The following is a 24,294-nucleotide window of genomic DNA, read 5'->3' as shown; positions in this document are numbered from 1 at the left end:
ACAAGAGATTTTGTTGTCGAAAGAAAACTCCGTACAAGAAAATGTGTGTATGGACGATAGATTGAGCAAGGCGAAGATAACAGAAAACGATTACGATTTAGGAGATGGTCGCGTTTATTCGGTTGGTGGTGATAAGACAAACAATAGAAGGTATCAAGACGCAGTGTTTTTCGAACATGAGTCCGCTGGGGGTTACCCCGTGTCAAATCAGTACACTTCTCAACAGAGTGGTGACGTAGTTACAGTATCTCCTACTTCCGAATTTCGTCCGTTGTCTTCAAGTCGGCCGCTTTACGGAGCGAGCTGCGTGGAAACGCTTTTGGACGTTACGCCAGGCCACGACCGCATTTCTTCGTTGGAGAGCAGCGGCGTGCCGCGCTCGTCGACACTGCCGGCGGCTCGACTGCATCGACTGGAACAAGACGTGGCGACTCGATTTGATGACATTGTTGCGCAACTGATGAAGCTGTCAGTACGAAAGCAGAGCCTCATACTCGCACTGCAGGACTTGGAGCTTCAGCAAATGCAGCTTTTAAAACAGTTAGAGTTTCCTGATGGGCTCTGAGCGAGCCAAATGAGAGGGGGTGAGAATGCGCGCGAAGGCACCAAAAAGGACCTGTATCTCTTAAAAAAAAAAAATACAAATATAGTACAATTTCATTGAGACGGTTTTCGCGTGATGGCCTTGCCTAACTCGCCGCAGATTTTGTTGAAGTTTTTCTTCAAGTTCGTGCTGCTGGACTTGTTAGAAAGCTTGGAAAGAGTGACGTATTTTTGTTTGACGGGTGAGTCACACGTCTTTTTACCGTTCTTGTTGAACGATTGGTTTGGACTGAATCCCGCGGCCATCCAGAGTTTCAAGTCGTCATTGATTGATTGCTTTGTTTTTCTGCGCTCGAATCGTTTTTCGGGATGCAGGGAAAGGTAGAGTTTCTGTTGGGTTTGAAAGCACTCTTTTAGTTGCGCCATTTGTTGTTTTTCGTCTGAGGCGATGATCCAGGAGCCTTCCGGATTTAGAATTTGGAGAACGTGGGAGAAGATTTGGAGCCTGCTGAGTCGCTGTTCGGCGACTTGGCTCAAAAAGCTGTTCCATAGGAGTTGTGTTGTGATGATTCGGAGCTTGTCTTGTGGGTCCCAAGTGGTGGCGTTCGCCTTGCTTTTGGCGGCAATAATGAAAATGTCGTTGCATATATACAAATAGGCGTGAATCCAACTATGCATAGAATAAACATTGTGTTTCGAAGGACGCAAATACTTGATTTTGTACTCCCCACTCAGCGTTCGCCAGGGCTGCAACAGTTCTTGGTCTGGCAACACAGGTGCATCTAGACGGAAGCTGAGCAGGACCAAGTTATTCTGTTGGTCTGAGATGGCCAACTTGCGATTAATGTCCGAGATCTTGTCTCGCACCAAGTTGAACGCCTTCTCTAGGTTCGGGTAGTCCAAGTGTGTCTTGTCCGTGGCGAGGAGAAGACTCTCAAACAGCAGGCGGTATCTAGAAATACGTTGGATAGGTAGGACACAATGCGCATAAATGTCTTGTCCGTTCGATGCGGCAGTTCCTCTTTCAAGTACTCCGCGGAATCGCGCGTTCTCCGCGCTAAGTCTTCTGATTGTCTGCACACGCTCGCGATGTCTGTAGCAGTACTCCGTGTAAATCGAAATCAGCGGCACGAACACGGCCAGCACGTCTCCCAGCAGCGTCGTGTCTGGGTCGAAGTACGCCATTCTAAACGACAAGTTTTCGAAAAACATCTCGCTCAGAGACAAAATTGACATCATATTGCCAGCAATCAGATTCAGTTCCTCCTGCGACACAAAAGAAATGGGATCTAAAAAACACTAAAAAAAAGTGTTAAACGGTACAACACATGTTTGTATCGATCATTTCGAACGCAACCTATTTGGAGGTAAAAGGGGCCCTCGAGCGTTACGCCGCCCTCGTACCTTCTTTAAACGTCTCAACGACAAGATGTACGTCCGTTCGCTCTCCAGTATCTCTCTCGCACATCGAAACCTCTTGAGGTCCGACTTTGACATTCGGTCGTCCGAAATTTCCTTCGAGCTGACAGACCCTCTGCACAGAACCTCTAGTCCGTCTTCTGGTATGGACCTCACGTAATGCCCCTGTCCTAGCTGCGACAGGGGGTCTTCCCTCAACCTGACAAACTCCCTCAGAGCTCTTCTCAATAAACCCTCGTAAAACTTCTGTTTCTCGCCGTCTTCATGCGCTTCGTCTCTCTTCGCCACGACCTGGCTGTCGTCCGACACTTGCTTCTTCGCGTGTACCTCGAAAAACGCTGATTTGGAAACGAGCATAGACTTCTTCAGCTGACCCCTTTCTAACGACAAGCTCTTCTTCAGCTGCGCGACCTTCTTGGTCGACGCGCCCTTGCCCCCATTACGACATATGCTCTCGTAATAGGCTATCAACGCCTTAACGCCACTCTGTCGATCCTGCTTACATGTCTTACCCATAAGCCAAATAACCGCGCAGCTCGTGCACAAAAAACCTATTCGAATCCACAAGGTGTCAGATAAACACAAAACTGTCATTCTTCAATGCACATTTTTTTTGAGAAGCACCATTTGTGTCCATGACGAACGAGCGCTATAACAAACTCATCCCGTTCGACGCCGACGCCTTCCAGACGGGCTCGACGCGCACTATCCTCACATTACCCCTAGGTTGCCCTCTAGCAAAAACAGCACGCCCACATCACATACTGAATTCTCTTCGTTCTTGGCCAATACGACGACACCCTCGGGGCTGCTCACGGCAGAATGAAATTTGGAGTGTTAGAAGGCAATAGCCTAGAGGTCAGTCTGGCGAACAACGGACAAAATTATGATGTCGATTCGCTTTTAATTTTTTTTTCTAGTTTTTTTTCGCAAATCCTCCCATCCCTGACCCCCTTCTCCTCGCTAGTCACATGGCTGGTCGATCACACATTCCCAGAACACGGATTCGCGGCCCACAAGTGAGGAACGCGAACCATTTCGAGATCTAAATCTCACAAATGAGTTGGGACGCCTCTTTTGAAGCTCTTCCCTCCTCAATTCGGAATGTTTATGGGTCGCTCGGACGAGACACTCACCGAACGACCTATAGAACGGTCCATGAGATGCATTTCGAACCTAGGCGTTTCTGTCGAAAGGCACAAACTACTCAGTTCTGTTAATTCTCAGCTCTTTTTTTTTAAGAGACGGCTGCGCAGTTCTGAGCAGGACTGACGAACATTAGTCCAACCCAACGGGGTTGTGACCGAGGAAGGAGTAGAGCTTCAACCAAGCGCTCAAAAAAAGGTGTGCAACTGCACGTGGCTCTTGTACATTTTTAGAAGTACCGAGAAAACGAAATGCCCGAAAGAATTCAAATCAGATCTTGGATTTTCCATTGATGGATAAATTGTCATTGACGTTTTCGGGAGGCTGCGATAAGAGATGCACTTTGTCCGAGGCACTTAAGAACTACCAGGGCAAGTTTGTTCCTTTAGCAGCCAATTTCAGCCAGTAATCAGTAATTTTAAAATAATTCTTCTTCACTCATGCAGGAAAGCGCGGATCCAGAACGCACCGTCCGGCTCTAACCCATTTTTGTCATGAGAACGCGAAAAAAAAATTTATTTCTTAGCCGAACGGCAGTCTTGTATCAAATCGAAAAATGTGTACCGCTAATTTTTGACAATTTTGAGCAGCTGGTTGAGCGTGCTGGGCATGCGGCTGCGGAAGGCCTTACGGTCGTTCCATTCATTTTGGACTTCTATAATGTATGGCTGAAGATAGGGGCAATCCTCTTCGGGTTTGAGCCACTCTTCCTTTGGTAGGAATCGAAGTTGAGAGTTAGCCACGTATGCTTCCCTGATGCGGTTGGTTCTATCAATCAGTTCTTGTCTAGGCAAACGAAGACACGCTTCTTGTACATAGGGAAAATCGTTCCATAAATCGTCGTGTTTCAAACCTTGAAAAAGAGGAGTTAATACTTTTCTCACAGTTTTTGGCTGTAAGTGCCAAACGCACCATATCGATGGTATCCCTGCCAGTCGCGAACGAGGTCGACAATTTTTGTGCTGAGAAACATGTCATAGAGCTTTGGCCTAATGGAATGTTGGCGAAGCGAATTGACAGTGCGTATTGCCTTGAGCGCCGTTTCCGGATGCATTCTATAGATGCCATCGTTTACGGACGTCGGCATAGCTTGAAGAGAAGTTAACACGCTGCACGTGAAAAAAGAACGTAGTACGATGTGTACGTCAAAAAGGGGAGCGTACTTGAGAAATTTGATTGCTTCGTCGCAGGTTGGCGATTACAGCCTCCAGCCTTTCGGACACAGATATCGAGAAATCGAGTGCCTAATGTCATCGGAGAGCTCGAAGGCAAAAACGAAATGTGTTTTGTCAAAGTAGAACAAAAATTGTATGTAGGAGACAAGTGAACAAAATGCATACACCGATTTTTATGTATATGTATATATATATTTTTTTTCTCTTATGTCAGAGCACACATTTTCAATCTATATACGAGGAGTTTTGGATAGCATTGGAAGCTGCACAGTGCACATCCCAAACGTGCTTTCGCCACTATACATGATATAAAGAAATCCGTCTTCATCTTTGTACTTGCTGTAAATATCTGACATGGTGACGCCTGACGGTTACGCAAGGGGTTAGAAGGTGCAATAATACTTTTTTTTTTTTTTATCATACCTGCTGTCAAGATAAAGTTATTTATAAACAAAAAAATAGCTGTTTCTTCGGAGAGCTTCTCAAGTGTTAGGCAATTTAGAATGCAGAATGCTAGAGCCTTCGTGACATATAGTCGTGCATACCCTATTCATATGTGTTCTTATCTCACACAAGAATTTACCAACTGAAATATGTTGTGGTACGAGGAATCTGTCGACCAACACGTCAGCAACCAAGAATTTTTTTTGCTGGATACGATTCGACATACTTTTTCTTGCTGATTTCAGGTAGATCGCTACCGGGTGCTTTCTCTACTATAACCTTAAAATCTGGTTATTTTTTTTTGTGCCATGTGCGTACAGCATTGTACCGCATATACATACAGGGATACATTCTGGATACTTTGCGCGAATTTTGCTTGAAACTTCTTTTCTTTTTTCTAGATTGGTTGGATTCAGAGAGACGGTTAATACTGCCCAACACATAAAGAACTGTTTCATCTTTCCTCTTCTTACCAAGCGGGTGTTCTAGTTTGAACCTTGGCTTTGTCATTTGAAGGAGTGTCTTACCTCACAATAGAGGGGGGTTTATGAGAGAAATGCACTGGGCGTGCTTTTGTGTACGTTTAGTACAGTCCAAAAAACTGAATCTTATCCATTGCCAAACAAATTATTTCGTTTTTTTAAAATTTTGAGTAGTCAACCATAAAGTAGCCACAGAGAGGAATCTAAAAGAACCCATAAAGGGATTATCGAAAGGTTTCGCTGTGGTTTTGTGGCTCGATTGCGGTTCGGTGTGGACGCACATTTGACGGCCATTGAGGAGGGATTTGCAAAATTTTTTCGGAGTGCTTTGGCAATTCGAGAATCGAATTCTCTGCGGAAAGCACGTGCCTGAGAGAGTGAACTGCAGCGATATGGGGTTCGAAAGGTTATATTTGTGTAATACATTTTACGTAATTTGGTGCTCTTCAGCTGGTACCAATGGAGGGATAGAGAGTTCAGAGTTGTGAAAATGTGTCTCGCGGAACGCGTTTTTGCTGTAACCCCCTCTGTACAAGGCGTTTTCGATATGAAGTGTGTGGCGCAAGGTTCATATATGGTTGATGAACGCATCAATATTTTTTCTCTTTGCTTCTACGAGTAGAAAGTTAGTCGTCGTTTGCTTTCCTGGACAGGGAGAGCGTTTGCGACTATTTGTATGTATAAGCACGAAGAAGGAAATGGCGGTTTAGTGAGTTAGGCAGGCTCATTTTATTCTTTGTGTACACGTGTATATGTGTTGTTTTTTGTTAAAGAGGAATTGTATATGGCTACAGTCATTTCATTGTGTGCGGGTTCGCATGTGTGGGGCAAGTGCGCGGCTTCTGTTCTCGTTTGTGATGTTTGTTTGATGTTGATGCGTTGGCATAGTTTTTGGATCGCTTTACATTAGAGATGGCAGACAAGCTCCCTGTTCTTGGAGCTTCACATAGTCCGGTTGGTCGCCTCAAGAGTTTTTTTTCTTCTTTATTCGGTCGCAGTAAGGGCGACGGGTGGGAAGAGCAGAAAGGGAAGGATGGTGATGCAGATCGAGTTGTTGAGAACAGAATGTCCGAGGTCAAAGACGCTGAGCCGCAGAAAGTTGAGGCATTTGAGCGAAGTGTACGTGTGTGTGGGTAATGGGTATGTGTGTATAGAAGAGTTTCTGATTTTTTTTGCACGTAGCACGACAGTCTGAACACCAGGAGTACGTTTGCTGGTGTAGGTAATGAGGTGGGGGGTATGCGGGACAATTTAAATGCGGAAAGGAGAGTTCCTAGGTTGATAGACGCGATAACGGAATCATCGGAGCAACTGCGTATGAGTGAGTATTTGGGTCAATCGTTTGGCAACAGAAGGTGGGATACTCAATCTATGCCGGTAGTGTCTTCGAACAAGAAGAAGAGAGGTTTGAATCAGCAGATGTCTGGTGGTGATTTTAGAGGGTATTCTCCGGCTCGTCAAAAGAGACTTAAGGGTAGTGGAGACAGAGATGATCGCGATCGGTCTTCTGAAAATGAAGGCGTATCGTCTATAGATGGTGGGATTAATGGGGATTGGCACGTTGAGGGGTCTGGGTTGATTAGGCCTGCAACAAGATATAGTTTTACTGCTAAAAGGACATTAGATACGGCTAGGAGAATCAACAAGTTGGCGTCTTTAACTGGTCAAGACAAGTACCAGGAATATTCATATGGTATCAAGCGCCATAACCGCCAGTCCTACGATTCTGCGCCGCCGCCTAAGATAAGTTCACTTAGTTCAACTGAGCCGACACCCAGAACTACTCGAAAACGTCCATTACCCAGCCTAGACTTACCTCCATCTACATCTTTACTGGAAACTGCTGCTATCTTATCAGAGTCTAAACGCAAGGCTACAGTGCCTAAGGCTGCGCCATTGGAGCCGAGGATTCGACCGGCGGCTGAAACTTCTCGTGAGGGTTCTTTGAAGGAGTCGGTGAAGTCAGTCGAACCGATGGAACCGGTGAAGCCAACAGAGCCAATTAAATCAATGGGGCCCACGAAGTCAATAGGACTAACGGAACCAACGGAACCAACGGAATCAACGGAACCAACGAAACCAACGGAACCAACGGAACCAACGGAACCAACGGAACCAACGGAACCAACGGAACCAACGGAACCAACGAAACCAACGGAACCAGTAAAACTAACGGAACCAGTAAAACTAACGGAACCAACGAAACCAACGGAACTAGTAGAACCAACGGAACCAGTAGAACCAACGGAACCAACGGAATCAACGGAACCAACGGAATCAACGGAACCAACGGAACCAATTAAAGCAACAGAGCCAACGGAACCAATTAAAGCAACGGAATCAATGAAGCCGAAGGAATCAGCAGAATTGATGAAATCAATGGAACCAATAGGATCAACTAAACCAACGAAACTAGCGGAGCCAAACGAACTAATGAGATCAAATGAGGAGCCAACAAATCCAATGGAGTCAATAGGATTAAAGAAATCAAGTGATGATACCAAGGATCCTTCTGATGGTCGTCGTCATAGTATTTTTGGTGGCAAGATGCCTTCATCTGATAAGGAATTAGAAATGTCTATATTCTCAAAGTTTTCATCGAGTATAGGAAAATTGAATTCAGACCCTTTTGCAGAGGCTTCCAAATTCTCACCTGGCTCTTCTGCAGTGCATGCGTTTTCTTTTAAACCGTCTCCTCGTAAAAACTTAGTTAATGCCGATGTACAGGAATTGAGAGAAGAAGAAAACCGAGACGGAAAGGGTGACTTGAATGCCACACCGTCGTCAATAGAACAGGAGTCTTTGAAAAATGAAGTTTCGGGAGACCACAAAGAAGGAAGTACACCATCTGTTTCAGAATCTGATAAAGCAGAACTTGACAATTCAGAAACCCAAGTGAGTAAAAACCGCACATTGGATTCTGAATCCAACTCTCGTCTTTCTATATTTAAATCAATCGAGCCATCTTCAGAAACTGACAAGCCTTCATGGTCAATGTCATCTAATAAATTTGATTTTGGTCGGAATTTCGAATCCAAGAAGCGATCTTCTGCATCATTTGGCTCAGATTCAAATTATTCACTTGGTTCCAAAATTAATGAGAACGAAGGAACCAGTGTACCACCTGCCAAGTTTTCATCTGACTCTAAAGTCAACGAGAGTGAAGGAAGTAATGCACCACCTGCCAAGTTTTCATTTGGCTCTAAAGTCAGTGGAAATGAGGGAACTGATGCACCACCTGCCAAGTTTTCATTTGGCTCTAAAGTCAGTGGAAATGAGGGAACTACTACACTACCTGCCAAGTTTTCATTTGGCTCTAAAGTCAATGAAAATGAAGGAACTAACGCGCCACCTGCCAAGTTTTCATTTGGCTCTAAAGTCAATGAAAATGAAGGAACTAACGCGCCACCTGCCAAGTTTTCGTTTGGCTCTAAAGTCAACGAGAGTGAAGGAAGTAATGCACCACCTGCCAAGTTTTCATTTGGCTCTAAAGTCAATGAAAATGAAGGAACTAACGCGCCACCTGCCAAGTTTTCATTTGGCTCTAAAGTCAACGAGAGTGAAGGAAGTAGTGCACCACCTGCCAAGTTTTCATTTGGCTCTAAAGTCAATGAAAATGAAGGAAGTAGTGCACCACCTGCCAAGTTTTCATTTGGCTCTAAAGTCAACGAGAACGAAGGAGGTAGTGCACCACCTGCCAAGTTTTCATTTGGTTCTAAGGTCAATGAGAACGAAGGAAGTAGTGCACTACCTACTAAATTTTCATTTGGCTCTAAAGTCAACGAGAGTGAAGGAAGTAATGCACCACCTGCCAAGTTTTCATTTGGCTCTAAAGTCAGTGGAAATGAGGGAACTGATGCACCACCTGCCAAGTTTTCATTTGGCTCTAAAGTCAACGAGAACGAAGGAGGTAGTGCACCACCTGCCAAGTTTTCATTTGGCTCTAAAGTCAATGAAAATGAAGGAACTAACGCGCCACCTGCCAAGTTTTCATTTGGCTCTAAAGTCAATGAGAACGAAGGAGCTAATGCATCGCCTGCGAAATTTTCATTTGGTACCTTTGGCAGCAATGAACCCTTTCTATCAACTCCCAAACCACCAGCCCGTTTCGGGAGCAATGAAGGTAACGGTGTCAAACTTGGTTCTGAATTGATATTTGGGGATCAAGCTGGAAAAGTCGCATCTCCATTCAGTAGTTCATCGAAACCGACAGGAACATTTTATCAAAGCACCCTGGATACTCAGAAGGCTCCTTCTTCTATTGGAGGCTCGTTTTCCGCCTATCAAGGTCAAAATTCGTTCGGTCAAAATGGATGGAGTAACAGCACGACGTTCAATTCACTGACTGACAATCATCAGAATGCCAATCCGTTCAGTACACAAATGCCATCTGTCAATCAAAGCACACAAATTCCACCTGTCAATCAAGGTACACAAGTACTGCCCGTTAATCAGAGCATGCAAATGTCACCTGTCAATCATCTGTTTGGTACATCTCAGCACGGGCCTTTTTCTGAGAACCAAGGTTCTGGATCTCATTATTCTTCTGGTCCGTTTTCTTACAACGCGAATGACGCGGTCTCTAAGCACGGTCCTCCCCAGGGATTTGAGACATGCCCACCTCAGAACTTCGGTTCATTCGGTTCTTCGGCTCCTCAGACGGGCTTCGGCACAGCTGAAGTGCCTTCATTTTTGTCATCTCCGTCTCCGTTCGGCTCTGCTGTCGCATCTCCGTCTCAACTGTTTGGTAGCGCGCCTGTACAGCAGCCCGCTTCTTTGGACGACATTCAATTCAAACTTCCAGGGACTAGCAGCAACACAGGCGGGTTCAACAGTGGACCTAGGCGCACCGTGAGGAGAATGCCCCTCAAGCGTTGAAGAAGTGGCTTGTTTTTTCACCCCATTTTTCGCAATTTTTTAATATACGTAATATGCAAGAATTTCGGTACAAAAGATACACCATTATTTTCAATGTCTACAAACGATCAGTTAGATCGCACGGCTGCTAAGCCCGTCAGGTACAAAACGGGCCAAGATAGCCGACAAGGAGATACCTTGCAGAAGATAAGTGGACTTGTAGGTGCGTTTGCAGGTGGGCGGCTGTACGCTGTATCAGAGAAATTCGAGTTTTTTTTACCTGGTTTCTTCAGCTGTTGGATTGTTATCTGGTGCATTGGTATATGGGTACAGAGCGAGCACCAAAGGCAGCAACATGAGTAATATTCGGGCGATGGGAGCGAGAATAGGTATTCAGGCAGGTATCTTTATTGCTGCGTTGGGCGCATGGACTTGGGTCAGTTATGGCTCGCCGAAGAATTTCTACGAATCTTTCAAAGGGGGGAAACTAGGTGAGAGCAATTCGAAGGCGCTTCAATCCTCGATGTCGAAGAAGCATGAATAAATTTTTCTGTTTCGGGTTTGTACAATTTTTTTTATTATGATGACTATGGAGGAGGCGGTCCGTGCATATGCTGAAGTTGTTGTTGTCGTTGAAGCATGTAAAAGGTTTCTCTGATAGATTCGACTTTGGATCTTTCTTCCGGACTCAGGCTTTCTAGCTGAGCTGGGGTCATTCTTAGGACAGTTTCGAAGGTGGCCATGATGCGTTTGTCGTACTCTTGTTGTTGCTGGTGAAAGTGAGGGGGGATATGCTCTGGGTACATACCGTGCTGATGCGTATAGTCGCCATACATGGTGGCTGAGTGAAAGGGGGGCATTGGCGCATTGTATGGCGGAACCATGGAGGGTGAATGTGGCGGGAGATATCCTGGCATCATGTGAACCATAGGAGGCACATTGGGGGGTGGAGGAGGCATAGGCGGACTGGTTTCTGGAGATGTTTTTGGGTTTTTGGTAAATTGTTCCGTCTCATTTTCTGGAAGGAGGTCAAGAATGACTTGCGCTTGAAGCAGCGCGTAGGCGAGTGCCGGATTGGACCCAATCATTTGGTGTGCTTCTTCTGGGTTTTGTTCGATTTTTGCCTTGACAGCTAGCAATATTTCGGTTATTTGTTCCGTAGACATATTGTCCAGCGCATTGTTGATTTTTTGTTCAGAGCTGCCTGGAAGCGCTTTAGTTGGCGCTGAAAAAGAAAAAAGTTGAGTTCCAGCTAAAAAAAAAAAAAAACAAAATAAAATTTTGGTACCTTTTCTTTTTATTTCGGGTCTTGTTGGAGTTTGACTTGCAAGAGTTCTCATCTGCCTTTGGTCCTTTTGCCCGGAATCCGGCAGGCTTACTTTCAGGCTCCTACTGTTGAATTCGTAGTCGTTGAATCGCTTGATGGCCTGGCTGGCCGTCTGGCTGTCTTTGAATTTGCAGAATCCATAGCCGTTTGACTTCCCGGTGGCGGGGTCGACCACGATGTTGAAGTTGACAACTTGGCCGACTTGACTGAATAGGTTTTTTATATCTTCCTCGGACGTCTTGAATGGGATGTTTCCGACTTGTCAAAAAAAAATTAGCGTAAAGCGCGTGAGGGGGGGGAAACAGGGTGTGGTCCCATACCCCATATTTCGTTCCCTATATTGCGGTCCATGCCGGGCGGGCTGAGAGAGATGATTGCTGGGGTGTTTTATGCTTTTTTTATTGCGTGGCCGCGCGCGAAGTGATGTGGTGGTGCGAATGTCGGAACAATTATTTTCATTTTTTATTTTTTTTTTGTGGGTACAGTTCTTCATGTTCGACGGCGGAGGGTCTTTTTAGCTTGATGACGAAGGTAGAAGCGTGGGGTTTGGGAGCCGATTGTTCGTCGAGGGGGTGGCGGTCATTTGGGGAGTGTGGTTGGGAGGAGTCGACCGAGGTGTTTTCGTGTTTTTCGATGAGGTTTTGGAGTTCTGCCCAGGTGAGGAGGTCCAGTTCCTCTTCGGAATACAGGTTGGGGTGGGCTTCTAGGAGTCGGCGTTTTTGGAGTTGCATTTCTTTCTCGCGTTTGACGATTTTGCGCTGTTCGTCGCGAGTAAGGAGCTTCGAGGGGTCGACTTCTGCGTCGCCTGGATCGGCGTACTTGATGCGTCGGAAGGTGCGCTTGGCCGCTTCGAACGTTAGTCGAGCGGCGAACCGGGCCTCGAGTCTTTTCTTGTAGGACTTCCAGATAGTGCGCATGGCGGGAGTGAGAGGGCTGGGGCGGCGCATTTCGTCGAAGGGTTGGTCCTCGAATTCCAGATAGTCGAATGCGCCGAATGGCTGGAGAATTTTCCAGCTGGATAGGAACTGATCATACCAACTTTTGACCGTGCAGTCCTTCGTGTCGAGGCGACGTACCGCATCTAGGTGGTTTTCCAGTTCTTGTTGCAGCCAGTATTTGTATCCGTCGATCGAGGGAGATGGCGGGGACGCGACGGGCTCGTGAGCCGGCACCGAGTCGGGTCCGCCCCCGTGGCGGTTCTCCGTCGACGCGGCGCCGCTCTGGGGGACGAAGATCGGTGGCGCTCGAATTCGGAACGAGTAGTAGGTTTGTATGGTCCGTGTGTGAGGATCTAGGTAATATGGGCCCAATCGACGGCGATCCGCCAACAGATGTACGTTGTGATAGGCGGCTTCTCTGGAAGTAGAAAGCAGGTAATTCTTCCTGGCTTCAGATCCGTACCAGCCTTTGTTCTCCAGTTCGTCGACTTTGCCTAGGAGGGCGACTCTGATTTTTGGAGACAATTGCGTGAATTCGAGTTCTAGCTCCAGTTCCAGCGATTCGGCGTCCTCGTCGTCCATCTTGCCGGAATAGAGGGCGGACCGGGCAGCAGATGTCGCCACATTCACGCATTTCATAGCTATCTGCGCCGCCTGCTCGGTGGGGGCAATCTTCAGCCGGCTTAGCGCGCTCGAGATTTTGACCTTCTGATCGTGGGGTAGGTCCAGCTCATCGAACGCCTTTCGCAGGTAGGGATTGGAGAGGCAGTCCCATGCAGGCCTCTCCGCCTCGTCAGGTGCCCCTGTTTTTCGTTAGAATTTCAAGTGCGTGGCGACGGAAATCCAACTTTATTATTTTATTACAGTTTTATTTTTTTATTTTTTTCTTTTATTTGACATACTTTTTCGTTCCGCGATCGCTTCTTGTGCGTGTGCACGGGGGGCATCCGGCTGCACTTTTTCTTGCGCCGGCTCGTCGTCCGCGACCGCTTTGCTCGGGTCTGGCGGCGTCGGAGCCACACGGCCGCCCTTCAAGACCACCTTGAACCGCGAGCTGAGTTTGCTCTGTCGCAAAACGGGGGGGGGTCAACACGCTAAATTTCCGCTGGCCCGGCGCCGCTAGGGACAGTTACACTTACGTCTCTTTTATTCGAATTGTCGCTTCCGGAGGGGTGCTCGGCGGGATCCATCGGACTTTGACAGCCGGGAAGTGTGTCGCACGCGCGATGGGTACAAAATTATGGAAGGGAAAAAAAAAGCGTCAAGTCCGTAGCGTCCATTGTGTGTTCAATCAGCAGGAGCCTCTCTCTTTTTTTTTTTTCTTTCGAATAGGGTCGGCAAGAACCAGACTAGCTCGCGAGGTCCTCCTGTGACCGGCAACGCTCGCGGGCTGCATCGCTGAGCGACGGCAAGCGCCTGAAGCTCGCGACGCGCTCGATACAGGTCTTCCTACCAAGAATCTCGATGGTGACAAGAAGATCGACGCCCTCGGCTAGGCCGGTAAGGGCTAGCCGAATGACCTGGTAGAGGTCCGCCTTCTTTGCATCGGGAGCTTCCGTTCTCGCGGACTTGAGCACGGAAAGGAGCAGGCCAGAAATGTGCGACTTCGACCACTCAGGTGGGTCCGCGGCGGCCAGAAATGCATCTAATAGATGACAGGTGTACGGCCTGACTATTCGCTTCAGGGTCGCGGAGGCCTCACCGCTTTGGTAGTCAGGTGAGACGAAGAAGTGCAAACTTCTTTCTATCAATTGTGGAATGGTACAAAATTTTGTGTCTTGAAGAATTAACGTCACGAAGACTCTCTTCAGATACTCCGGAGACGCCTTCGACATGTCGAGCCTCTGCTCGAGATAGGGCGCCAGGCGCTGCAGAAGCGTCTGAGGGTCGTCTTGAGCTAGGCGCTTTAGGTGTTGCGAGTTGAGCCAGTTCAGCTTCTTCAACTGCACCATCGCGCCGCTCTTGTTCAGGTCCTTGACGTCAAAGAGCCGAGCCATCTCCTCGAGCGTCAGGATTTCTCGGGTCGACTCGCTCATTGGGGGAGTCCAGCCCAAAAACGCCACGAAGTTGGCAACCGCCTCCGGGAGGTACCCCTGGTCCTTGTACCATTGGACGCTCGTATGAGCATGTCTCTTAGATAGCTTTGCCCTGTCCTCATTCAACAGGAGCGGCAGGTGCAGAAACTTCGGCTCCTGCCAACCAAACGCGCGGTACAACATCAGGTGCTTCGGCGTCGATGCCAGCCACTCCTCCCCCCTTATCACGTGCGTTATCCCCATCAGATGGTCATCTACGACGCTCGCCAGGTGGTATGTCGGCGTGCCGTCGCTCTTCAGCAAAACCTGGTCGTCTATCGTCCGGTTCTTGAAGCAAACCTTACCCAATAAATCGTCACACACGGCCGTGCTTCCCGACGGGACCTTCAGGCGGATCACAAACCGCCTGCCCTGCTCGAGCCTCTGCCGCGCCGCGTCCTTACTCATCTTCAGACAGTAGCGGTCGTACATCGACGTAACTCCCCGGAGCGCTTGCTGTCTCCTCAGTGCATCCAGACGCTCCGCGGTACAAAAACACCGGTAGGCGTGCTCGGTCTGCACAAGGCGCTCCGCGTGCTCTCTATAAGCCGGGAGGCGCTCCGACTGAACGTACGGGCCAACTGGGCCTCCTACGCCCGGGCCCTCATCGAAAAAAACGCCGATCCACTCGAGCGCATCTCGAATGCTCTCAGTCGACCCGGGCACAACGCGCAGCTTGCCCCACGGGGACCGGCGAAAAGCGAGACCTGACCGTCAGCGCATGCATCATACACGCATACATACCCATGCACACACAAAATTTTCTCGTACCCGATCCGTATCCTCGATTCTCAGCAAGAACTCCCCCCCTCTCTGCCTCGACAGCAGGTAATTGAACAGAGCTGTCCTGAGGCCGCCAATGTGCATCATCCCCGTAGGACTCGGCGCGAACCGAGTCCTCACCCTCTGCGCCTCCGCTGTGCCATACCGCCGAAGCAATAAGCGTGGGCGATACATTCCAAGTGCCATCGCTCCCCTCTTGCACCCGAGCACGACCTCTCTTGAGCCGAAGCGCCCAACTGGCAATGCGCGACCGCAACCTCGCAGACCAGCGCCAAAAAAAAAAAAAAAAGCCTTCGCCTCCAAATAAAACATGCACCATGTACGCGACGCAACCATACACAATCATATACGTACTTCCTCCTCCCAGAAAAATGCTAACCGACTCTATCCACGCGCGCCCGCAGGGACAAATCGTCCACCGACCAAACCAATAAAGTCTCTTTCAGGATCACACTCGCCTCGGACCCCCGCCTTCCCTACAAGGTGCTGAGCGTCCCGGAGCAGACGCCGTTCCTCATTGTCGCAAAGGTCCGTTCCTCGCAAACCAACAAGAGCCCAGCGCGGCCGACTAACCCTCCCCCCTCCAGTTTGCCGCCGAAGAGGTCCGTCCAAAAGATGCCGTCTCTCCTTACCTCACACGTACCAACTTGAATGCTTGAAGTTCAAGGTATCGAGCGACACGTCGGCCATCATCACTCACGGTACGCAAGACGCCCCCGGCACTACATGACAAAAAAAAAAGTCCGCCTAACGGCCATATCAAAACAGACGGGATCGGCATCAACCTCGACGAATCGGCCGGATCCGTCATATTCAAGTACGGCTCGGAGCTGAAACTCATTCCTCGAGACCGCGTAGGCTAATCGCCGCACCGCGCGACGCCCATCTTCTTCCTCCTCCTGTCAAAATAAACGTAAAAAAACTAGGCACAGAAAGAAACCCCCCTGACCACAAAAAACCACTATTTATTTTCGTCCCATTGCTCCTCTTCCTCTTCAGCTAGCACGGGAACCGCAATCGCCTTGTTGTTGATGGCGTCTCGAAACGACTTCAGCAGTCTAGCGTTGATGTGGTCGGTGTTGCTGATCTCGTACACTTCGCGTTCGGCGCTCGTAACTCCGCAGACCTCGTCGACCTCAGGGACGAAATTCGGATTGTTGATGCCAAAGTTGTTCTTGTCGTTCGCTTCGAAGTCCATGAAACTTGGTGAGACGTAAGGGGGAGTGTGAACAAAAAGGCTGGGACGCAAGCAGAAGTGCGCCGAAAGCCCAACGAACGGAAATTGACAGGTTTTTTTTTTGACATATGACTCCAGCGATGCGTCGAACAGCGGCAAAAAAAAAATGTTGGCGGCGGGTTTCGAACCCGCGCGGTATGCACCATAAGATCTTAAGTCTCACTCCTTAACCACTCGGACACGCCAACGCATTACAATAATTGACTGCTGGGAGCGAACTCATGTCGTCTCGAGATCCGGAGAGGGGCGAGCGCAAAAAGGGAGAGAAAAAAAAGGGCACCCTGGCTCAGAAGAACGCCGTATGACGGTGCATCAGCCCCATGTACGCGGCGGTGTATGCGATAGACTTCGGGAGTGACGAGTTCGGGTGACAGCGGACGGATGCCTGCTGTTCGCTGGTGCAGTTGAGGATGGCGTTGATGACGGGGATGTTAGAAGTGGACTGAATGCTGAGGAGGGAGTGGGCGACAGAGTAGGAGATGACCTCGAAATGGATGGTGTCGCCCTTGATGAGGACGCCGGTACAGATGATGGCATCGCAGGAGTAGTTCTTCGACGCGGCCATGACGCCATACGGGATTTCGAAGGACCCGGGAACGAGAGAGTGTCGGATGGAGTCGGCAGGAACGCCTATGGAGACGAGGTGCTCGTGGATTTTGTCCTTGAAGACCGAAACGAAGGAATGGTTCCACATGGTATAGACGATCAATATCTTGAGAACCGTAACGTCGGATCGCTTGAAATCGAACAGCTCAAAGGGTATCTGTTTGTGCTGGAAAGGAGGAGGAGGAGTAGACGGCTTTTGGTGGCCGCCGACCAGCTCATTCGCATGGTCGGGCACATGTAGGTCGTTGCTACGCCCGGTCAGAAACTGCTGAAAAGCACTTTGATGAATAACGTCTTTTTCGTCGAGCAAATTGTGTTTTCTTTTCGCTTGGAGATAATCCGAATTGTACTCGTTAGGCTGCCCCTCTAAGTAGATAACTATGTTGATGAACTGGGACAGGGCCAAAATCTTGTCTCTGTTGCAAGTCATAAGATTTATTTTTTGGACTCGGAGGGCCTTGAGGATGCCGACGGCCGCCTGATAGTCCCGCCTATCTTCTGAAAACCCAAGATTGCGGTTTGCAGCATAGGTGTCCAAGTGGGAACTTTGTTGCAGGTGATAGGCCAAAATCTTATTGGGAAGTCCGATTCCGCGTCCCTCATGTCCAAACTGATAGATCAGAATGCCTCTGTTTATAGACGCGATGGCTTTCAGAGCGGTTATGAGCTGGCTGCGACAATCGCACTTTTTGGACCCCAAGACGTCTCCCGTAAAGCACTCCGAGTGAACTCGCGTCAGAACAGGTCCAGCGTGTTCGGCGCTGACGTCTCCTTTGATCAGACAAATAGAGAACCGCCCTTTCGAATGCATATAAAAGCACTTGAGCGTCCAAACTCCAAGGTCTTCAGATTCAATCATGATTGGCAATGTGCACTCCGAGTACAAACTGACGGTCGGCAAATGCACATCAAGGGGACGAGAAGGCGCTTCAGAGAGGTACAAGGTCAAATGTTTGATGGTCGTCATTTTCAAACCGTATTTTTGAGCGAATTTCCAACAATCGGGTGTTCTTTTCATAGTTCCGTCTTTATTAACTAATTCCCCAATGACAGCAACTGGCCTGACTTTCGCCAATTTGCACAGCTCCATTGCAGCTTCGGTGTGTCCAGCTCTTCCCGCTATTCCGTCCGGATGCGCAATCAACGGGAACACGTGTCCGGGGTATCGGAAGTGACACGCCTGATACTCTTCCTTGTTTGCCAACTGTCTGAACGTCATCGCTCGGTCGCTCGCGCTCACACCGGTAGTGCAAAAAATCGAGTCGGTGCTAATCGTAAACGCCGTGTTCATCGGGTCGCTCGGGTCGGGCACCATAATAGACAAATTCAGCTGTTGCGCTCTAGATAGTGTTATTGGTGCACACAAAATTCCTGTTGTATGATTGACATAAAATGCAATCGCAGAGCTTGTCGCAAATTCTGCCGCCATAATCAAGTCACCCTCATTTTCGCGCTTTTCATCGTCCATGATTACCACATATCGGCCGCATCTTATCTCTTCAATCACCTCCTCAACAGGAGAAAACATCACTTCGCCCATAGCCCAGCCCTGTTCCACTTCAGCTCCTCTCTCCTGCAATACCCTTCCAGCAAAAACTCTGGAAATCGACCAGGAGATAGAGAACTCAGCCCGTCGAATCCAACACGCGAGCGAATAACAAGCGCAAATGAACATCATGAACGAGAAAAAAAGCTTTGCTCAAAAAAAAAGTAGGAGCTGACAGTGACAACTTTTTATAAAAAAGCCTCGATGAGCCCCTTTTCCGACGAGTCTTGATCGTGGACTCTCGAGGTTCCGAGATCGCTGCCACCTCCGCGGCACCTGGCCATAGATCTCTCTTTTCTCGCCTGCACTTCGCCGCAAGGTCCGGCGTTGAGCCTCTGCGCCTTTTTTTTCTCTTAGAAGTTAAAAAAATACGGGTACACTTTGGCATACACGTGTACACACGCGCTAGCTACCTAGGATATATAGCAGAAGCAGTCGTTCGAAAAACTTCACTTTTTCCGACTTGTCCCCTCCTGCATGTCGAGCGCCGCCATGTCTGCTTCCGTCGAACTCACTGAAGACGAGAACAAACTCGTTTACATCGCCTCTACCTTAGAAAAGATGCGCGTCTCGATGCTCGAAGATGCTATGAACATGTGTATGAATAAATGCAAGATTGACGGATCTACCTTGACCGACACCCACCTTCAATGCCTTAAGGGCTGTGCTAGGAGATTCTACCATACCAGAGATAGCTTCATGAGTCGAATAAGCAAAAAAATGAAGACTGTGCAAGAATAAACCTTTGTGCTCCTCCTTCGATCAATAATGCGCTAATATTTTTTTTGTGTCTGGGGACTTACACGACTAGTGTTCGGCACAACTTTATGTCGTGCTGCCCACAGAAGCGACGCACTGTTCGCTGGCCCATATTCGCCGTCTGATCTACGGCACAGAATCGGTAATGCTCTTTTCAGACGGTACTTCTGTGCGGACAATGGTTCTTAAACAAGGCGGATGTATCCTTCCGTGATTAGCTTTATTTCGGCGTCCATAGGACGAACTGTGTAGACTTATGTTAGCCCATGGTCCGGCTCGAGCGCGCTAGGCTGTAGAATTCTGTCAGGGCCAGCTAATTTTTTTTGACAAACATGGATATGAGGCAGAGGATTGGGGGGCCTGTGCACATCAGAATATTTCTGTAGCCGGAGTCGCAGGTTCTAGCATGAGCGATTGATGTGATAGAGCAAATGAGCGCTGACCAGCACAGAATTCGAGACTTAATTACAAGAAGTTTGAAGTGAGTAAGCTTTTTTTTACAGCGTTGCTATTTTTTTTTTTTACCTTGACAACGATAGATACTAAAGTCAACAGGGCGCTCAGTAGTTGAAGCGTCACTGAAGTCAGGTTGTCCGTGACGCCAAAAAAAAAATCCGGCTTTTCCGCTTCCGGGAGTTTCAAGGTTTTGTCGATAGACTTTGGCATGGCCTAGAACGTAAAATAAATTGACTTCGTGCATTTTTTTTTAATTTTTTAGTGCTTTTGTTCTATTATAAGATGGCATTTGAACACCTTTGAAATGTCTGTCACGTCAGATACCAATAAGGCATCTTTTCCTTTCGATCCACAATTTCTTCCGTTGAGTGCGTAGTTCAAAACGTTTGCTCGCTCGTGCTGCGCGTTTGTGGTTCCTGGGTCTCACTCTTTGCGTCATGTTTTGATGTCGGAAGCGTACATTGACCGGCAGCTGAAGAAGCGCGTGTGGATTATAATGCGATCGGAGAAGGAACTCCTGGGGACGTTGATGGGGTTCGACGAGTTTATCAGTACGTTTACCTGTCGTTGAGCGGTGGCGAAATTGGCCGCGACTAATGGAACGCTTTGTCGCCTTCGACCGAATCGGGGGGATGTACAGATTTGATTTTGGAGGACGTCATTGAGTTGTACGCGCAGATTGTTGAGTGGAGTTAGTGTCTCTCTGGTTGAGGGGATTGACGTGATTACGGCAGCGATGTAGCGGCGGACGGCACGGTTGTTCAGAACAGAATTCCGTCTATTTTATTGAACGGGACACATATTTCGATGGTAGGTTCTGGGGGGGCGTATTGGCCTGTTTTTTTTTCGTTAATGCTAAGCTTTTTTCGGGCAGATTGTTCCAGAGGGACTGTATGTACGCGTGTGCGACGGCGGCGAGGGCCGGCTGGGGCGAGGGAAGAGAGGTTAACCTGGTTTGCTGGGATTTAGGGGCCCGTTGGAGACGCCGATAGTCAAGCAGTAGGGCGAAGGGAGTGCTATGAGAGGAATAAAGAGAGGAAGTTGATGAGTGCGGGTGTGTTGAGAGAGGGGGTGAGTGCGGGCGTTTGGTGGGCAGGGCGTTTTTTTGAAGTTCTCCGAGTTTGAGGCGCATAGAAAAGCGGGGAGGGGAGAATTTTTGTACGGTTTTTTTTTTTGGTTAGAAATGAACAACAGAATGGCAGTTGTTTGTTCCATGTCCGCGACTACAGTTGGGGATGTGGAATATGGAATATCCCGCGGATGTGCATAGCATTTCGGTGCAGCATCGCCAGAGTCAGAGGGACAAGTTGTACGTGGACGCGGTAAGTTTTGGTGGCTGTCAGGTGCTCGTGCGTGTGTGTATATGAGGTGAGGGTCCTTACTTTGAGAGAGCGCAGATTTAAGATATTGCTGCACATACCGCAGTGCGCCGAGTGCATGACGAAGGAGCAGATACTGCAGCAGGCGTCTAGGAGGGAGGAGAAGGTGTACATGAGTTGCAATGGCTCGTTAGAGAAGTATTTGTTAGATTGTCGGAAGGATTTAGAGACGGTTAGTCGAAAGCTGCCGAACCAGCAGAGGCAGGTGAAGGTGGTGGGCGGCGTGGGGGCGAAGCAGCCGTATCGACATCTGTCTCGCGTGTGTGAAGCGAGGGCGTACGACGCGCAGAAGGCGATGGGACCCGAGAGGACGAAGTTGATAAGAGAGTTGTTGGCGAAGGTGAATTGGATGAAGGAGAGGGGGGGGTGGATAGAGTCGGTGTTGTCGAGTCAGCCGGAGTATTTGAAGGCGTGTGAGGAGTTGATGCAGAGGATAGGGTCGGGTGGGTCTGTGGAGGCGGAGTTGCTGCGTTCTTCTGATTTTATAACTTTTATTCAGAAATATTTGGAGAAGTTGCACCAGGTACAGAGACAGCGTCAACAGATGCAGTCGGTGCAGAGGGGGATGCAGGGGTATTCCCAGACGGTGTTGGGGACGAAGGCGCAGCCGATGCAGCAGTTGCAGATGCCGGCGCAGCAGGGAGCGGTGCAGGGAGCGGTGCAGGGAGTGATGCAGAGGAAGGCTGGAGCGTCGCCGAAGAGGGGCGTGTTGAAGCAGGGGGTGGGGCAGCAGGTGGGGCGTGGTGGGATGAGGGGGGGGTTGAAGCAGCAGGTGATGTTGAGGGAGGCGGCGCAGTACCAGCCGGCGGAGAGGGAGGCGCACCAGCCGACGTACGTGGTGTCGGTGCAGTCGGGTGGTGGTGGGCCGAAGGGGGGGGTGGGTCGTCAGGTGGGAGGTGGGACGCAGACGAGAGAGAGGTTGGAGTGGATTCGAGAGAATCGGGCGTATTTGTCGACGTTGATTTCGACGGAGGACGCGCAGTCGATGGCGTATTTGAACTATTGCGTGCAGGTGGATCCGAGCGCGGCGCTGCACGCTGGACAGGAGGAGATGGTGGAGGTGTTTTACAAGCAGTTGAAGAGTTTGTGCGCGTCGTCGAGACAGGTGGCGCAGGGGGCCCAACAGCCGGGAGTGGGGTACAGCGGGGCGAGCCGGGCGGCGTCGCAGCCGCCGGGGGGTCGCGTGGGCGCGCCGCAGGCGAGCCAGGGGGTGGCGAATCCGACGCACGTGACGATTCGGCCGTTGAAGAAGGGGACGGTGGTTTTGTCTCCGGCGGCGAGTCGAGCGGGGCCGGAGAAGGTGCCGTCGATACAGGTGAGGTTGAAGTCGTCGAGGGTGGAGGCGGAGAAGTCGAGGGCGAGGGAGGAGGTGGTGGAGGAGAGGGGGGGGTCTAGGTCGGTGGGGGCGGAGTTGAGCGCGTATTCGGACGACGAGTTGGTGGTGATGTTTTCGAAGCAGTTGGCGGCGAGGATAAGGGAGGCGCCGCAGGAGTTGGTGCACTTGAACTTGCAGATATTGGCGCTGAATCGGAGTTTTTTGAACGGGATGGCGTCGGCGGATTTTTGGAACGCGGTGTTTCCGTTTGAGAAGCAGTGTCAGCTTTGGTGGGAGCAGTCGAAGAAGAGGTCGAGCAGCAGGAGAGTGTTTGAGGGGGAGGACCAGTTGATTAGCGCGCACGTGTCTGCGTGCAAGCGGGTTTCGATAGCGCAATCGCCTCAGACGGGCGGGTTGGTGGTGGACAGTCCGTTTTCGTCGATTCCGCGCGTGCACGCGGAGTGCATGAACGAGTTTCAGCTGGTGAAGAAGGAGATAGCGAACGCGTGTGGTCAGAGCGCTCGGTTCGCGATACCGACGGGCGTGGGTCAGGGCCGGATAACGATTGAGTGTCGAGAGGAGAATTTGGCGTCGAAGTTGCACCTTTACCTGTGGCAGCCGATTGAAAAGCAGGGGTCGAGTCCGCAGAGGGTGGTGCCGGAGCTCGAGGTGGAGAGCATGGCGTACCCGGCGCTGTTTGAGATATACGTGAAGTACTGTCGTCGGTGCGAGTTGTCTTTGCACCAGCGGGTCAAGTTGGTGTTGGAGTGCTGGAAGAAGTACCTGACGACGGTGCGAGCGCTGCGGGTGGAGTTGGCGGCGCCGAGGTTTTGCGACCTGAGGTGCGACGAGTCGTCTCGCGTGTGTTGTGTGTCTAGTCCTTCGCCGCCGGAGGAGTTGCAGCAGAGGCGCGTGGGGCTGGTTTTTTCGGTGCCGAGTGAGCCGCAGATTCCGCACCTGTTTGTGGTGATTCCGCCGGAGTATCCGCTGTGCGCGATTTCGAGGGCGTCGCTGCTGTGCCGAGACGGCGGGGACGCGAGGAGAGGGGAGCTGCTGCGCAGGATTAGGTCGGAGTCGAATCGGACGTTGTCGAGGCTCCTGGACTGCTGGTTGGGCGTTTGCAGGTCAGGCAGCTGAATCGAGGGTGCGGGTTGTAAGGGTTATTTTTTTTATTTATGGGCGTTTGCTGGAAGCAAGGTCTGTCTGCAGAGGGGGCAGTGTTTTGTGTAGGAGGTGAGGAGTGCGTAGCACTTGATGTGCATGGAGTGGGAGCAGGAGAGGAAGTGTTGGATGGGGCTCCTGGAGGCGAACATGTGTTTGAGGCAGATGGGGCAGTGTCGGTCTAGGATGTTGTCGAAGTGTTTGTGGTTGTAGGAGTTGGCGTCTATGCAGGTGTTGCACTGGTAGCAGTGGAAGCAGCTGGCGGGGCTGCCGACGCGGCAGATGCCGCAGGGGGAGCAGTGGAAGAGTTCCTTGGAGCGGGAGTTGTCGTAGAGGTGACAGATTGGGCAGAAGTAGCGAGAGAAGAGCGTGTGGCAGCGGGTACAACGCGGGGAGGCGGGTTGACGCGCGAAGCAGGCGAGGCAGACGACCTCTTGGACGAGGAATCGGTTGAGGGGGTGGGTTTCCGATTGGTCGTGGCAGAACCGGCAGGGGTAGAGGCGTTGGCAGCAGGGGGCGAGGAGGAGGCAGTTGCGGAGGTAGTGAGAGCAGCGAAAGCGCGGGTCGTGTTTGGGGGAGTCGTGTGGAGGGGGGGCGGGTAGTTTTACTTTGAGAGAGGTGTAGGCGGCGTGTAGGGCGGTCTCGT

At 50.0% G+C, this 24,294-nt stretch overlaps 7 protein-coding genes and 1 non-coding gene across 13 annotated transcripts in view; 2 read left to right on the top strand and 6 right to left on the bottom strand.

Annotated features, from left to right (window-relative positions):
• Positions 1-90: 90 nt before the first annotated feature.
• Positions 91-2,850, bottom strand: LOC126311234 (kinase and exchange factor for Rac B-like). Of its 2 annotated transcripts, none has more exons than XM_049992194.1 (3): positions 2,728-2,850; positions 1,948-2,513; positions 91-1,842 (listed from the first exon to the last, which is right to left on the bottom strand). In XM_049992194.1, exons 2-3 carry the CDS (start codon positions 2,476-2,478, stop codon positions 658-660), a joined length of 1,716 nt encoding a protein of 571 aa, XP_049848151.1. In that variant the 5' UTR covers positions 2,479-2,513; positions 2,728-2,850; the 3' UTR covers positions 91-657. The 2 variants fall into 2 exon arrangements, with proteins under 2 accessions (XP_049848151.1, XP_049848152.1); XM_049992195.1 differs by having other exon boundaries at positions 91-1,832.
• Positions 2,851-3,426: 576 nt separating this feature from the next.
• Positions 3,427-4,411, bottom strand: LOC126311231 (cytochrome b-c1 complex subunit 7-like). Its single transcript, XM_049992191.1, has 3 exons — positions 4,272-4,411; positions 4,021-4,197; positions 3,427-3,961 (listed from the first exon to the last, which is right to left on the bottom strand). Exons 1-3 carry the CDS (start codon positions 4,360-4,362, stop codon positions 3,675-3,677), a joined length of 555 nt encoding a protein of 184 aa, XP_049848148.1. The 5' UTR covers positions 4,363-4,411; the 3' UTR covers positions 3,427-3,674.
• An 87-nt stretch (positions 4,412-4,498) lies between these two features.
• Positions 4,499-10,628, top strand: LOC126311216 (uncharacterized). 2 transcript variants are annotated; one of them, XM_049992173.1, is made up of 5 exons: positions 4,499-4,673; positions 4,746-4,884; positions 5,048-6,328; positions 6,392-10,289; positions 10,360-10,628. In XM_049992173.1, exons 3-4 carry the CDS (start codon positions 6,122-6,124, stop codon positions 10,085-10,087), a joined length of 3,903 nt encoding a protein of 1,300 aa, XP_049848130.1. In that variant the 5' UTR covers positions 4,499-4,673; positions 4,746-4,884; positions 5,048-6,121; the 3' UTR covers positions 10,088-10,289; positions 10,360-10,628. The 2 variants fall into 2 exon arrangements, with proteins under 2 accessions (XP_049848130.1, XP_049848131.1); XM_049992174.1 differs by having other exon boundaries at positions 6,392-10,285; positions 10,360-10,620.
• The window catches only part of LOC126311215 (uncharacterized), a 60,232-nt gene continuing 40,620 nt past the window's right edge, over positions 4,683-24,294 (bottom strand). For all 3 annotated transcript variants that reach the window (XM_049992170.1, XM_049992169.1, XM_049992172.1), the window contains one exon: positions 4,683-4,706. The gene's annotated coding sequence lies outside the window, so the exon portion shown is untranslated. The remainder of the gene's footprint in view (positions 4,707-24,294) is intronic.
• Positions 13,180-18,695, bottom strand: LOC126311219 (riboflavin biosynthesis protein RibBA-like). Its single transcript, XM_049992178.1, has 2 exons — positions 16,142-18,695; positions 13,180-13,232 (listed from the first exon to the last, which is right to left on the bottom strand). Exon 1 carries the CDS (start codon positions 18,570-18,572, stop codon positions 16,713-16,715), a length of 1,860 nt encoding a protein of 619 aa, XP_049848135.1. The 5' UTR covers positions 18,573-18,695; the 3' UTR covers positions 13,180-13,232; positions 16,142-16,712.
• Positions 13,681-14,838, bottom strand: LOC126311181 (glutamate--tRNA ligase-like). The gene has a single exon (XM_049992130.1). The coding sequence runs from the start codon at positions 14,836-14,838 to the stop codon at positions 13,681-13,683; it is 1,158 nt and encodes a 385-aa protein (XP_049848087.1).
• Positions 16,534-16,614, bottom strand: Trnal-uaa (transfer RNA leucine (anticodon UAA)). Its single transcript has one exon. It is a non-coding gene; the product is annotated as a tRNA-Leu (tRNA).
• LOC126311228 (U6 snRNA-associated Sm-like protein LSm5) lies at positions 20,084-20,842 on the top strand. Of its 2 annotated transcripts, XR_007554466.1 has the most exons (6): positions 20,084-20,161; positions 20,249-20,344; positions 20,434-20,461; positions 20,528-20,603; positions 20,668-20,684; positions 20,763-20,842. XR_007554466.1 is itself a non-coding variant. In XM_049992190.1 (5 exons), the coding sequence occupies exons 1-5, from the start codon at positions 20,098-20,100 to the stop codon at positions 20,740-20,742; spliced, it is 339 nt and encodes a 112-aa protein (XP_049848147.1). In that variant the 5' UTR covers positions 20,084-20,097; the 3' UTR covers positions 20,743-20,842. The 2 variants fall into 2 exon arrangements, 1 of the variants encoding a protein (XP_049848147.1); XM_049992190.1 differs by having other exon boundaries at positions 20,668-20,842.

The sequence above is a fragment of the Schistocerca gregaria genome, unplaced genomic scaffold (genome assembly GCF_023897955.1).
Source record: "Schistocerca gregaria isolate iqSchGreg1 unplaced genomic scaffold, iqSchGreg1.2 ptg000400l, whole genome shotgun sequence".
In the NCBI taxonomy this organism is placed as follows: domain Eukaryota; kingdom Metazoa; phylum Arthropoda; class Insecta; order Orthoptera; family Acrididae; genus Schistocerca; species Schistocerca gregaria.
Note: the sequence above shows the minus strand (reverse complement) of the source record. Positions and strands in the feature narration are given on the sequence as shown.

What these genes read in the sequence shown, in the direction of transcription:
- LOC126311181 (XM_049992130.1), bottom strand. Translation starts at nt 14,838, where the DNA reads ATGTACGACCGCTACTGTCTGAAGATGAGTAAGGACGCGGCGCGGCAG.
- LOC126311231 (XM_049992191.1), bottom strand. Translation starts at nt 4,362, where the DNA reads ATGACATTAGGCACTCGATTTCTCGATATCTGTGTCCGAAAGGCTGGA. An exon ending in GAAGCAATCAAATTTCTCAA is followed by an intron (nt 4,198 to 4,271) that starts GTACGCTCCCCT and finishes CTTCTCTTCAAG; the next exon opens with CTATGCCGACGTCCGTAAAC. An exon ending in GCAGGGATACCATCGATATG is followed by an intron (nt 3,962 to 4,020) that starts GTGCGTTTGGCA and finishes CTCTTTTTCAAG; the next exon opens with GTTTGAAACACGACGATTTA.
- LOC126311219 (XM_049992178.1), bottom strand. Translation starts at nt 18,572, where the DNA reads ATGGGCGAAGTGATGTTTTCTCCTGTTGAGGAGGTGATTGAAGAGATA.
- LOC126311234 (XM_049992194.1), bottom strand. Translation starts at nt 2,478, where the DNA reads ATGGGTAAGACATGTAAGCAGGATCGACAGAGTGGCGTTAAGGCGTTG. An exon ending in CGTTGAGACGTTTAAAGAAG is followed by an intron (nt 1,843 to 1,947) that starts GTACGAGGGCGG and finishes ACTTTTTTTTAG; the next exon opens with TGTTTTTTAGATCCCATTTC.
- LOC126311228 (XM_049992190.1), top strand. Translation starts at nt 20,098, where the DNA reads ATGTCTGTCACGTCAGATACCAATAAGGCATCTTTTCCTTTCGATCCA. An exon ending in TCCACAATTTCTTCCGTTGA is followed by an intron (nt 20,162 to 20,248) that starts GTGCGTAGTTCA and finishes TGATGTCGGAAG; the next exon opens with CGTACATTGACCGGCAGCTG. An exon ending in TTGGAGGACGTCATTGAGTT is followed by an intron (nt 20,462 to 20,527) that starts GTACGCGCAGAT and finishes TGATTACGGCAG; the next exon opens with CGATGTAGCGGCGGACGGCA.
- LOC126311216 (XM_049992173.1), top strand. Translation starts at nt 6,122, where the DNA reads ATGGCAGACAAGCTCCCTGTTCTTGGAGCTTCACATAGTCCGGTTGGT. An exon ending in TTGAGGCATTTGAGCGAAGT is followed by an intron (nt 6,329 to 6,391) that starts GTACGTGTGTGT and finishes TTTTGCACGTAG; the next exon opens with CACGACAGTCTGAACACCAG.